This window comes from Tiliqua scincoides, chromosome 1, assembly GCF_035046505.1.
Source record: "Tiliqua scincoides isolate rTilSci1 chromosome 1, rTilSci1.hap2, whole genome shotgun sequence".
NCBI lineage: Eukaryota > Metazoa > Chordata > Lepidosauria > Squamata > Scincidae > Tiliqua > Tiliqua scincoides.
Window position 1 is genome coordinate 301,058,718 of NC_089821.1, and position 13,117 is coordinate 301,071,834.

At 45.4% G+C, this 13,117-nt stretch overlaps 1 protein-coding gene across 2 annotated transcripts in view; it reads left to right on the plus strand.

Moving 5' to 3' along the window:
• Window positions 1-13,117, plus strand: part of TECPR2 (tectonin beta-propeller repeat containing 2) — a 56,104-nt gene that overhangs the window by 26,769 nt on the left and 16,218 nt on the right. For both annotated transcript variants that reach the window (XM_066629239.1, XM_066629248.1), the window contains exons 15-16: window positions 5,343-5,432; window positions 7,723-7,956. In XM_066629239.1, the coding sequence (XP_066485336.1) occupies window positions 5,343-5,432; window positions 7,723-7,956 (324 nt within the window). The remainder of the gene's footprint in view (window positions 1-5,342; window positions 5,433-7,722; window positions 7,957-13,117) is intronic.

The following is a 13,117-nucleotide window of genomic DNA, read 5'->3' on the forward strand; positions in this document are numbered from 1 at the left end:
CCTTGGCCCATCACCTTCTCTCAGTCTAAACCTACCCCACAGTTTGTCTAAAATAAAATGGGGGGAGGACACCATATGCATTGCCATGAGCTCCTTGGCAGGAAGGCAGCACAAAAATATAATAAATTTTGAATTAAATGTTTCATTACTGCTAATGGGGCCTAGTTTATGCTTATCCAAAGTTTCTGTACAATTTAGAGATTGCTAGAAATTGGAAGTTGAGACTTTTCCTTTTCAGAGAGCCATGAGAAAAGTGGCTAGCATCACCTTTCAAGCAATTTTAGTAATTGTGTTGTAAACTTGGCCAGTGTCAGGTTTTAAAGCCCCTTTGGAAATTTGTTTTAGGATTGTTTTCAGGTTGCCAACATTTGTCACCACTTCTGTTGTGGAAAGTGCATTTTGTTGCATTTGTGAACCACTATGGTCCAGTCAGCAGTGCTGAGAACTTTGGGTTAAGCCATTGGAACATCTCAGTTATTTGTCTGTAAAATGGGAATCTGTCACAGTATCTTGAAGGCAATAGGGCAGCTGAAGCATATCTATCCCGGGCGCCATCTTTGAGAAGCTCGGAAAGCTGAAAATCCGTCCTCCCACGGCCTAGATACAACAACATCGCAGCGAGAAAAGCTATTAAGAGTGAGTGAACTTGGCTCGTTAAAAAGTTTTACTGAGAACTGTAAGTAAGAAGTCTGGAGGAGGAGGAGGAGATAATTCAAGATTATTCACGCTGGCCGTTAGCCACCCAGGGGGGGAATAGGTGAATTGGTATTTCCCCTGCTGGAGTAAGTGCAAGATTATATTTTTTTAATGGTATGTACCAAAGAGAAATAAATAAGTAATCTTTAACGAAGGAAATAAAGTTTACCTTCATTTTCCCAGCAAAAAGCCTTTATTTAAGCCTGGACACTGCTGGTTTCTGTTTCAGTTTCTCAGCAAGAGGCTTGAATTTTTTTTTTCTTCTTTTGGTCATTTAAAGGCATACTAACCTAATTTGATTGTGGATTTGATTGACTTTTTTTGGATATAAAAATCTGGAAAGTAGCCCTGGATACAAAATTAGAAAGTAGCCCTGCAGGAAGTGGCTCGAGTTGGTGTTGATAAAAATGCCTTTTGAAAATCTAAAAGATGATCGTGAAAGCCAGGCCTTGTTGGTGGACTTTCTGATGGATTTTAGAAGAGAAATGGAGCAACAAGTCAGAGAACTCTCTGAACAAATTGGGCAAATAAGCTCCTCCCTTGTAAACTCTTGGGAACAGATTATAAACAATAGAGAAGAAAAAAGAATGGATCAGATGTCCATCAGATGTCCATCAGGTGAAGTTAAAGAAGTGGAGTATTTTGAAATGGGACACGAGATGGAAGAAGCAATTATCATAATAACTGAGAATCTTAAGGAAGAAAAAAGACGAAATGTCCAGAGAGCAAGCTGTCTCAAGAAGAGGAAGAATTTATGGATTGAATTCAAGAATAACAGAATGAAAAAGAAGAAAGAAAAACAGAGGGGGGGACTTAAGAAGAAAAAGAAGTGGAAGAACCAGTAGGAGGACTAAGAGGGAACACCAATAAGACAGAGTACAAAGTAAACAATAAGAAGAAGGGCAAAATGGTTGAATAATAAATAGAATTTTTTTTTTAATATATTAAATTAAAAGAGATGCAAATGAAAATTTGAAATATAAATATTGTGGAAATTAAGTGGTATTAAGATAAATATTTTATTAATTAGATTAAATTAAAGTGGATGAAAAGGGAATTTGGAATATAAGTATCGTGAAAATTAAAGTGGTAAATATATGAAATAAATTAGATGGAATTGTAATTTTGGAATATAAGTATGGTGTAAATTATAGTGGTATTAAGACAAATAAAAGGGTTATTTTATAAAAAAGAAGGTAAATAAAATAAATTATAGATGTCAATTTATTTTGGAGAAAATATTAAACCTGTATTTTGGGTTAATAAATATGTGGATAAGTGAATTATAATATTATTGTAATTGGAGATATTTGTTTTTTAGATGTGATATTAGAAATTAAGAATCAGATAAGAGATTGTATTTTAGAGGTTAGTTTAGTGGTAAGAAGAGTCTATAAGTAAAAATTTGAAGCCTTTTTTGATTGGATAGTTATGGAAAATGATGTATAACATGTTATAAGAGATATTGAAGGAGGTAATACCATTGTAATCGGAGACTTCTTTTTTAGATGTCATATTAGAAATTAAGAATTAGATAAGAAAAATTTTATTTTAGAGATTAGTTTAGTTGTAAGAAGAGTGTATAAGTAAAAGTCTGAAGTGTTTTTTTTATGATGGGATAGATAAGGTTAGAGGAAAAATATGGAATGTTAAAGTACTAACCAGTTGGGTTAAAGAATATGATAATTTTTGTATTGATTATTAATTTTCAGTGGATTAATGTTTGTTGTAATCGATGGCCACCACCCTCGTGTGTAACCTATGTAGTCCTAGCCCTAAGTCTATCCAATTTTCCTTACCTGTATCTGTAATAAATAAATAGGTATGGAGGATAGGCTGTTACCCATGCAGCAAATCCCCCCTCTCCACGTCGCTGGAATGGTCCAATGGAAAGGCAGAAGCCAATACGGTTGGTTCCAGCGGCGTCGCAGGAGTTGCCAGAACGTGACTGTGTTCAGCCGTGAACTGCCTAAGGGACTCCGGCTCCTGATTTTGCCTCGAGGTTGACTCCTGAAGCCTTTTCCAGAACTGGATGTAGCCACAAGGCAGTGGAGGTTTGAGGTCAGAGTTTCCTTCTCTTAGATGAGCTGCCTTCCTAGGCTGACGAGTCCCATCTACCCGGTGGCTGTTTAGTCGCCTCTTACGACAAGTACAGCCAAACTGAGGGCCTATTCTTAGCCCCCAGCCCCCAGGGTAAACAAGACCAACAAGGCGGCAGACTGGTTTGAAGCCCACTCTGAGGAGTTGACACCAGTCATTGAGGAAAAGAGGAGAGCTCAAGCAGCATACAAGGCCTGTCCCAGTGAGCTCAACCTGCAGGTCCTCCGAACTGCTCGCAGCAAAGTCCAACAGACTGCCAGGAGATGTGCTAACGACTACTGGCTCCAGCTCTGTTCCGAGATACAGATAGCAGCTGACACGGGCAACATCAAGGGGATGTATGATGGTATCAAGCAGGCCCTAGGTCCAACACAGAAGAAAATTGCCCCTCTGAAGTCTGCCACAGGCGAGGTCATCCAGGATCGGGCGCAGCAGATGGAACGCTGGGTGCAGCACTACTCTGAGCTATATTCCAGAGAAAATGTAGTCACCGAAGAAGCACTGAACAACATTGAGTGCCTGCCTGTGCTGGAAGAGCTTGACAGTGAACCAACCCTAGAAGAACTTCACGTGGCCCTGGACTCCCTTGCCTTTGGCAAGGCACCTGGAAAAGACAGCATCCCTGCTGAAGTCCTAAAATGCTGCAAAGAGATCATCGTCACTGAGCTGCATGAAATCCTCTGTTTCTGCTGGAGAGAAGGTGGAGTACCTCAAGACATGAGGGATGCAAACATCATCACGCTGTACAAGAACAAAGGTGACAGGGGTGACTGCAACAACTACCGCGGCATCTCTCTCCTTAGCGTTGTAGGAAAGCTGTTTGCCCGAGTTGTACTAAAGAGGCTCCAGGTACTTGCAGAGAGCGTCTATCCAGAATCGTAGTGTGGATTCCGAGCCAACAGGTCCACCACTGATATGGTATTCTCCCTTAGACAACTGCAGGAGAAATGCAGGGAACAACGACAGCCACTCTTTATAGCCTTCATAGATCTCACAAAGGCTTTCGACCTGGTCAGCAGGGACGGCCTCTTCAAGATTCTCCCCAAGATTGGATGTCCACCCAGGCTCCTCAGCATCATCAGATCTTTCCACAAGGACATGAAGGGCACTGTTGTCTTCGATGGCTCCACATCAGACCCTTTTGACATCCGAAGCGGAGTGAAGCAGGGCTGTGTTCTTGCACCAACCTTGTTTGGGATTTTCTTCGCTGTCCTGCTGAAGCAGGCCTTTGGAACTGCAACAGAAGGCATCTATCTCCGGACCAGATCAGACGGAAAGCTCTTCAACCTCTCCAGACTGAGAGCAAAATCCAAAGTCCAGCTGAAATGTCTGCGTGACTTCCTCTTTGCCGACAATGCAGCTGTCACTACCCACTCTGCCAAAGATCTCCAGCAGCTCATGGATCGTTTTAGCAAGGCCTGCCAAGATTTTGGACTGACAATCAGCCTGAAGAAAACACAGGTCATGGTTCAGGATGTGGACTCACCTCCCTGCATTACAATCTCTGAGCATGAACTGGAGGTTGTCCATGACTTTGTGTACCTTGGCTCAACGATCTCCGACACTCATTCTCTCGATACCGAGCTAAACAAGCGCATCGGTAAAGCAGCTACCACGTTTTCCAGACTCACAAAGAGAGTCTGGTCCAACAAGAAGCTGACGGAACATACCAAGATCCAGGTCTACAGAGCTTGCGTCCTGAGTACACTTCTGTACTGCAGCGAGTCATGGACTCTTCGCTCACAACAGGAGAGGAAACTGAGCGCTTTCCACATGCGCTGCCTCCGACGCATCCTCGGCATCACCTGGCAGGACAAAGTTCCAAACAACACAGTCCTGGAACGTGCTGGAATCCCTAGCATGTATTCACTGCTGAAACAGAGACGCCTGCGTTGGCTTGGTCATGTCGTGAGAATGAATGATGGCCGGATCCCAAAGGATCTCCTCTATGGAGAACTCGTGCAAGGAAAGCACCCTACAGGTAGACCACAGCTGCGATACAAGGACATCTGCAAGAGGGATCTGAAGGCCTTAGGGATGGACCTCAACAAGTGGGAAACCCTGGCCTCTGAGCGGCCCGCTTGGAGGCAGGCTGTGCAGCATGGCCTTTCCCAGTTTGAAGAGACACTTTGCCAACAGTCTGAGGCTAAGAGGCAAAGAAGGAAGGCCCATAGCCAGGGAGACAGACCAGGGACAGACTGCACTTGCTCCCGGTGCGGAAGGGATTGTCACTCCCGGATTGGCCTTTTCAGCCACACTAGACGCTGTGCCAGAACCACCTTTCAGAGCGCGATACCATAGTCTTTCGAGACTGAAGGTTGCCAATACAATAAATAAATAAAGCATTATTTTAAAAAAAAGAAAAAAAGAAGGCAATAGGGCAGATTGCCAGTTTGCATCATGAACAAACCTGGAAAGATGGAAGCTGAAATCCAGAATGTCTTATGTATAGATTTAAAACAACTCCGTCAGGACTTCTTTTAGTGTTCTGAGTGGATTGGGGATGTATCTTTGCACACTGATGCTATTTCTGTTTCCTTCTTCAGGTACATTTTGGAATAATGTAGTGCCTCGTGGCACTGCTTCAGCAACAAAATGGGCTTTTGTGTTGGCTTCTGCAGCTCCAACAAAAGAAGGTAAAGTCTGACTCATAGCTCTCTCGTGAGTCTAACATGCTTCTTCTAGGTTGAATGTTCTTCTAGGTTGAATGTACATGCTCTGCCCTTTGCAGACACTTTGATTTGTTCATTCAGTAATAGATGGCTAAAAAAGACACAGCCTTTTAAACATGGAGATAAAAGCAGAATATTGTGCATACTCCAAAACAAGGAAATACAAAGTGAAGCTATTTCTTCCCTCTTGGCTGTGCCCTGTGAAGCAAGTTAACAAAAAGAAACAAAAGCTGTCCTAGATCAGGGGTGTCAAACATAAGGCCCGGGGGGCTGGATGCGGCCTGTGGAAGCTTTTTATCTGGCCCTCAGGCTCTCAACTTCTGAGCAGTGCTGAGGTGTTACTGCTGAAAGGGCAGCCCACATTAAAATTGGACTCTCCAATAACTTGAAATATGATCAAGGGTTGCATATTTTCTTTTCAGTCATTTGCAGCTAATGAGTTCCTAAGTGAGAAAAAGCGCTTACTTTTGGTTAGGACCTATTTCATGACATCACTTCTGGCCCTCAGCAGACATCATGAATGATATTCGGCCCACTGTATGAAATGAGTTTGACACCCCTGTCCTAGATGGTCCCATAAACCATTCATTGATGTAGAAACCAGATTGAAGGTTCACAAATGAGTACCTAAAATCATTATTTAAAAGTCTGCAACTTATTTTGTCCCATCCCACCTACCTACCTCCAAATATTAACTGCAGGAACTTTTGTGTCATCTGCAAATTGATAACCATTCCCTCTAGCCCTCATTCAGGTAACTTATAAAAATTATTGGCCAGCCCCATTGCACTCCACTTGATCCCTCCCTCCAGGATGACGTGGAATCATTTAATAACACTTGTTGGGAATGATTGTTCAATTAGCTTTGGACCCACCTGACAGGAATATCATCTAACCCTTCAACCTTTTTCATGCCACAACCAATATATAAATAAATAACATATGACACTGGGGACCCCACCATCAATCCCCTCCCAGGACCCTATCTGGCCACTCCATCCCCCTCACTGCCCACTCTGCCCCCGTAACGCCCTCTCAGCACTGCTCACTGTAACCAAATATTAGAGAGAGCAGGAAAAATTATCATGAAGCCTGTTACTAGTGAAAGCTATTTTAGCTTTCTAAGTTTCTAAGAACTTGAGCAGGACTACAACACAGTCTCCTGGTTCTTGAAGGCGTACACCAGATGCCTCTCCCGTTTACCTGGTGGTGCTCTAGTCCAGTGGTATTCACCCTTTTTCATTCCTTTAAGTTGCCATCACCCCACAATTGAGCCTTCATGACCCCATTAGATCCCGACCCAAGGTTGACGAATACTGTTCTAGTCTAGCGGTTCCCAAACTGTGGGCTGGGACACTGCCAAGCTGACAGCTGACGAGAGAAATGTATTGAGCCCTATGGAAAGCAAAACTGAGCCACATGCACACGTTTTCTTGTGAGCATGTGAACGTACCTCAGTCCACTGTAAAGGGGAACACAAGGCCACCAGACTGAACCTGATCCAATGAATATGAAGCTCAATGAATGCTCCAGAAGGCAGTTTCCCCCTCCTTCCCCATAGTAAAAAGGATAAAAACAGAGGTTTGAGCAAAACACTTTTTTATGCTCATAAAGCTAGGTAGGTCCTAACAGTTTCATTTTGAGCACCCACTTTTTAAAAGTTTGGGAACCACTGATCCAGCCCACATTTTCTCATTTTTATCCACATTGTCAGGTGAAACTTTGTCAAATAATTTACTGACAGCTCGGTACACTCATGATGTTCCTGTGTGCCTATCAAGACAGATAATGAGATTCTTCTGACACAACTTGTTTTTGACAACCCATGCTGGTTCATAGTGATCACCCCATTATTTTCAAAGTCCTCACAGGCATTTCACTTAATAATCTTTTCCAGGATCTCTTCAGGTACTGATGTCAGGCTGACCAGTCTGTCATTTCTTGGATCGTGCTTTTCCATCCTTTTTTTTTAAAGATAGAGACACTATTTTCTCATCTTCAGTCTTCAGTTCCCAGACTGTTTCCTGCCTTGCTCAAGCTCATTTGCCTTGTTAGTGCCATTTTCCTTGTGCCATAGCTCCTTGTTAGTGCCATAGTTCCTTGTTAGTGCCATTTTCAAAAAGCATTTTTCCCTTGCTTTCCCATCCCCTCCTTTAGTCCTTTATAAATGCACTGACACTAAATGAGTTTGTAAGAGTGAGGATTTCTGAAGAATAAAAAGATTTCACAAGAATGACTTTGTCCTTTTTCATAGGAAGCTTTCTGTGGCTGTGCCAGAATAACAAAGACCTGTTCTGTGTCAGTGATCAAAATCCTCAGTTCCACCCTTCAACTGTTCAGCTACCCCCTGATGGTGAAATGGTGTACTATTCGGCCTGCCAGGATGCCATATGGGGCCTGGATCACCTGGGACAGGTTTTCATAAGGACACTTTCACCAAATTGCCCAACTGGGATGCACTGGACCAAACTGGATCTTGCTCAGTTAGGTATGTCTGCTGTGCTCAGAAATCTCTAACTTAAACGACCTCATTTTTCTGTGTGCACTTGATGGATATTGATAAGCAGAGTTGTTCCAAGGCTTGAAACCTGTTAAATCATTAAATGCAGACAAATTGTAGTTTGGGTTTACAGAATTTTTGCCATGTTAATCCTAAAGGATGAGTGGGACAAAGAAGGGGATAGCCACCTATGCTGGGCCAATATTTGTTAGTGAAAGAAAATGATAGGGATTTTAAGTAAGTGTTAATGATGCCATACCATATCAGACAACTTAAGGACAACCCTAAGACAACTTAAGACCCTTAAGACCCTTAAGACAACTTAAGACCCTTAAGACAACTTAAGACAACCCTAAGGAGACATCTCCTTAGACAACTGCAGGAGAAATGCAGGGAACAACGACAGCCACTCTTTATAGCCTTCATAGATCTCACAAAGGCTTTCGACCTGGTCAGCAGAGACGGCCTCTTCAAGATTCTCCCCAAGATTGGATGTCCACCCAGGCTCCTCAGCATCATCAGATCTTTCCACAAGGACATGAAGGGCACTGTTGTCTTCGATGGCTCCACATCAGACCCTTTTGACATCCGAAGCGGAGTGAAGCAGGGCTGTGTTCTTGCACCAACCTTGTTTGGGATTTTCTTCGCTGTCCTGCTGAAGCAGGCCTTTGGAACTGCAACAGAAGGCATCTATCTCTGGACCAGATCAGACGGAAAGCTCTTCAACCTCTCCAGACTAAGAGCAAAATCCAAAGTCCAGCTGAAATGTCTGCGTGACTTCCTCTTTGCCGACGATGCAGCTGTCACTACCCACTCTGCCAAAGATCTCCAGCAGCTCATGGATCGTTTTAGCAAGGCCTGCCAAGATTTTGGACTGACAATCAGCCTGAAGAAAACACAGGTCATGGTTCAGGATGTGGACTCACCTCCCTGCATTACAATCTCTGAGCATGAACTGGAGGTTGTCCATGACTTTGTGTACCTTGGCTCAACGATCTCCGACACTCATTCTCTCGATACCGAGCTAAACAAGCACATCGGTAAAGCAGCTACCACGTTTTCCAGACTCACAAAGAGAGTCTGGTCCAACAAGAAGCTGACGGAACATACCAAGATCCAGGTCTACAGAGCTTGCGTCCTGAGTACACTTCTGTACTGCAGCGAGTCATGGACTCTTCGCTCACAACAGGAGAGGAAACTGAGCGCTTTCCACATGCGCTGCCTCCGACGCATCCTCGGCATCACCTGGCAGGACAAAGTTCCAAACAACACAGTCCTGGAACGTGCTGGAATCCCTAGCATGTACTCACTGCTGAAACAGAGACGCCTGCGTTGGCTTGGTCATGTCGTGAGAATGGATGATGGCCGGATCCCAAAGGATCTCCTCTATGGAGAACTCGTGCAAGGAAAGCGCCCTACAGGTAGACCACAGCTGCGATACAAGGACATCTGCAAGAGGGATCTGAAGGCCTTAGGGATGGACCTCAACAAGTGGGAGACCCTGGCCTCTGAGCGGCCCGCTTGGAGGCAGGCTGTGCAGCATGGCCTTTCCCAGTTTGAAGAGACACTTTGCCAACAGTCTGAGGCTAAGAGGCAAAGAAGGAAGGCCCATAGCCAGGGAGACAGACCAGGGACAGACTGCACTTGCTCCCGGTGTGGAAGGGATTGTCACTCCCGGATTGGCCTTTTCAGCCACACTAGACGCTGTGCCAGAACCACCTTTCAGAGCGCGATACCATAGTCTTTCGAGACTGAAGGTTGCCAATACAAAAAAAATAATGATGCCAAAGCAGCAAGATGTGATTGTTCTTTGAGATTAGCTACCCTTTAGGCTCAAACTGGATGATACAGAAAGTAATGATGAGTCAGGGCCAGAACAGGATGGTAATGTTGCTGGTGTCTTGTGACTCCATCCCATGTAATGATAGCAGAGAGTAAGTGGTAGGGCTGAGAACATGGTTTCTTCCCCTACCTTGGTGCTGTGTCCTCCAGGGTGCCCATTAATTATGTTACATCAAAATGAAGGTAGAATGAAGACATCTTTAGTAATAATAATGAAGCAATATCTAAAATGGAAGAATCGACATTGAAAACAGGCAGGAATAGGCAATGTCTGATGAAATGTTAAGAAATGGAGAATTGGCATAATTGTCCCCATCCCCCACCCCCCAAATATCAACTTTTTCATACAAGTTCTATTTTGTACTTAGACTGAGACCTGAAGCATAGCACATAACTTGATTATGTGCTATTACCTCCCAGAATTCCTAAAACAAAATAGAATGGCCCTTGATAATGTGCTGGCTGCTGGCAAGCAGAACAGCTCCCTTCTGGGTGAACAGCAATTGGCATCAGCTTTGATAAAGCAAAAATCCTCAAAGTGGAGTCAGAAAAGAAGAAAAATGTTACTTAAGAAGTGCATCTTTGATATCAAATTGTGCTGTGCATGTGAATAAATGCCCTGCAGTGCAGAGCAGGTGATATATGACTCCTTGCTTAGTGGGCCCTGATGCTTATTTAGATCAAAACCAACAGCTGAACCCTTGAGCACTGAAGCCCCTGGGATCCAACATACTTTATGCTGTGAGGAGTAAAAAGATTTTATTTTATAGTGCCACTGAATATCAGACTGAGAGGAGCGGTTGAATTATGCTGAGCATTGTTCCCCCCCCCCCTTATAGCTATTTGGAGACATGAAGGTCTTATGTAATGGTGCTAAATTAAAGACAGAATTATGGAGAAATAAGCTGTTAGAGTTCAAATACTTCGTGTTTTTTAATCTAGTTGTAATGACTTCACTTTCAAACATCCTTTTATTATAAGACTACGGTTTTCAAACTCTCCAGGAGTTTGAAACCCGCAGTAAGTCTTTGTGGGGGCGGGGGGAGGCAGCAGGGGCAGGGGGAAGGCAGTGACGCGATCCCCAGGATCGCATCGCTCAGGGGGCTGCAGGGACTGGGATGCACTCACCAGTCCCTGCAGCAGCCGCCCCTGTGTGTGGGGAGCCCTGTGTGAGCGCCTGCAGGGCGCCCTGGGTCAGGGAAAGGGAGAGTGGAGCAATCTGCTCTGCCTCTGCAGAAGCAGAAGCAGAGCGCAATTGCCCCACTCTCCCTTTCCCTCACCTGGGGAGCCCTGCAGGCACTCAGGCAGGGCTCCCCGCACACAGGGATGGCTGCTGCAGGGACGAGGGTGCACCCCAGTCCCTGCAGCCCCATCAGAAGGAAAAGCAGAGCGATCGTGCTCCGCTTCCGGTTTTGCGGAGCGGGGCAAGATCTCTCCACTTTAACTTTTCCTGACCTGGGGAGCCCTGCCGAAGGTTACGCAGGGCTCCCCGCACCCCCGGGAGGCTGCAGGAGGCTTGGGCAAGTGCACCCAAGCCCCTGCAGCCCCCCTGAGCAGCATGATCCGCCCTTTCTCCTGGCTGCCCCTGCCCCTTAAGGGGGCAGAGGCCAGGACCCACAGGCTGGGGCGTCGCGACGCCCCAGTTTGAATACCACGGTCATAAGAGTACACAGTATCTGGATGCTTCACCTAATCAAGAGATCTTGGCTTTTTCATTTCGCTGTCAAGTCATTTCAGCCCTTCAGAAGAGCAATAGAGTTCGTTCTGCACTGTGTCCTTTCTTTGCATGCTGACGGCCTTGCTCCCTCTTCTCTGCCTGTTCATTTTACAGCAACCCTCTAGTTGAGGATTATGGGCAGCCTCATCCTGTGCTGTCCCTGCACCAGTGCTGGGTGTAGCAAATAAGACATGTTTGTGCCACGCAAAAATAGGTGGTACTGGCAGGGTGGCCTGCACCACACTGTCAGTTGCTGGAGCCCCAGCTGCTGGCAGAGTGGAGGTCAGCGCTGAGTGGCTTGGGGAGGGTGGTGGGAGTGTGTGGGGGAGTCATTCCTGGGTGGAGAGAGGGTGAAGGAAGGGCAGAAGGGGGGAAGGGACAGACTTGGAAGGGTGTGGGACCTGTGGAGGACTCCTCTGCCCAGTCCAATCCCCTGTGTTAGGCTTGGGAGCCTGACACAGGGCTTTTCAAGTCTGCGGCAGCAAAATAGATGGTGTAGACTTGCAAAGTGTCATTGAGCAAGCTGGAGCATTACTCAGGGTAAGGAGACAAATGTCCCTTTCCCCCAAGGAGACTTCCAGTCTGCCTGGATCCAGCGGTAGCCATTTAGTGCAGCTGCTCCTGTGCTAGCTAGGATTGGGCTCTGAATGTATTTCTCACTTGTTGGTGAAGTAGTTCTTTAAAGAGCTCAACAGCTTGAAAGGACCTTTCAAGGTCCTTTCAAGGTGGCTAAGTTTGCAGACGACCCCAAACTTTTCCGAGTGGTAAAGACCAGAAGTGATTGTGAGGAGCTCCAGAAGGATCTCTCCAGACTGGCAGAATGGGCAGCAAAATGGCAGATGCGCTTCAATGTCAGTAAGTGTAAAGTCATGCACATTGGGGCAAAAAATCAAAACTTTAGATATAGGCTAATGGGTTCTGAGCTGTCTGTGACAGATCAGGAGAGAGATCTTGGGGTGGTGGTGGACAGGTCGATGAAAGTGTCGACCCAATGTGCGGCGGCAGTGAAGAAGGCCAATTCTATGCTTGGGATCATTAGGAAGGGTATTGAGAACAAAACGGCTAGTATTATAATGCCGTTGTACAAATCTGTGGTAAGGCCACACCTGGAGTATTGTGTCCAGTTCTGGTCGCCGCATCTCAAAAAAGACATAGTGGAAATGGAAAAGGTGCAAAAGAGAGCGACTAAGATGATTACGGGGCTGGGGCACCTTCCTTATGAGGAAAGGCTACGGCGTTTGGGCCTCTTCAGCCTAGAAAAGAGACGCTTGAGGGGGGACATGATTGAGACATACAAAATTATGCAGGGAATGGACAGAGTGGATAGGGAGATGCTCTTTACACTCTCACATAATACCAGAACCAGGGGACATCCACTAAAATTGAGTGTTGGGCGGGTTAGGACAGACAAAAGAAAATATTTCTTTACTCAGCATGTGGTCGGTCTGTGGAACTCCTTGCCACAGGATGTGGTGCTGGCGTCTAGCCTAGACGCCTTTAAAAGGGGATTGGACAAGTTTCTGGAGGAAAAATCCATTATGGGGTACAAGCCATGATGTGTATGTGCAACCTCCTGATTTTAGAAATGGG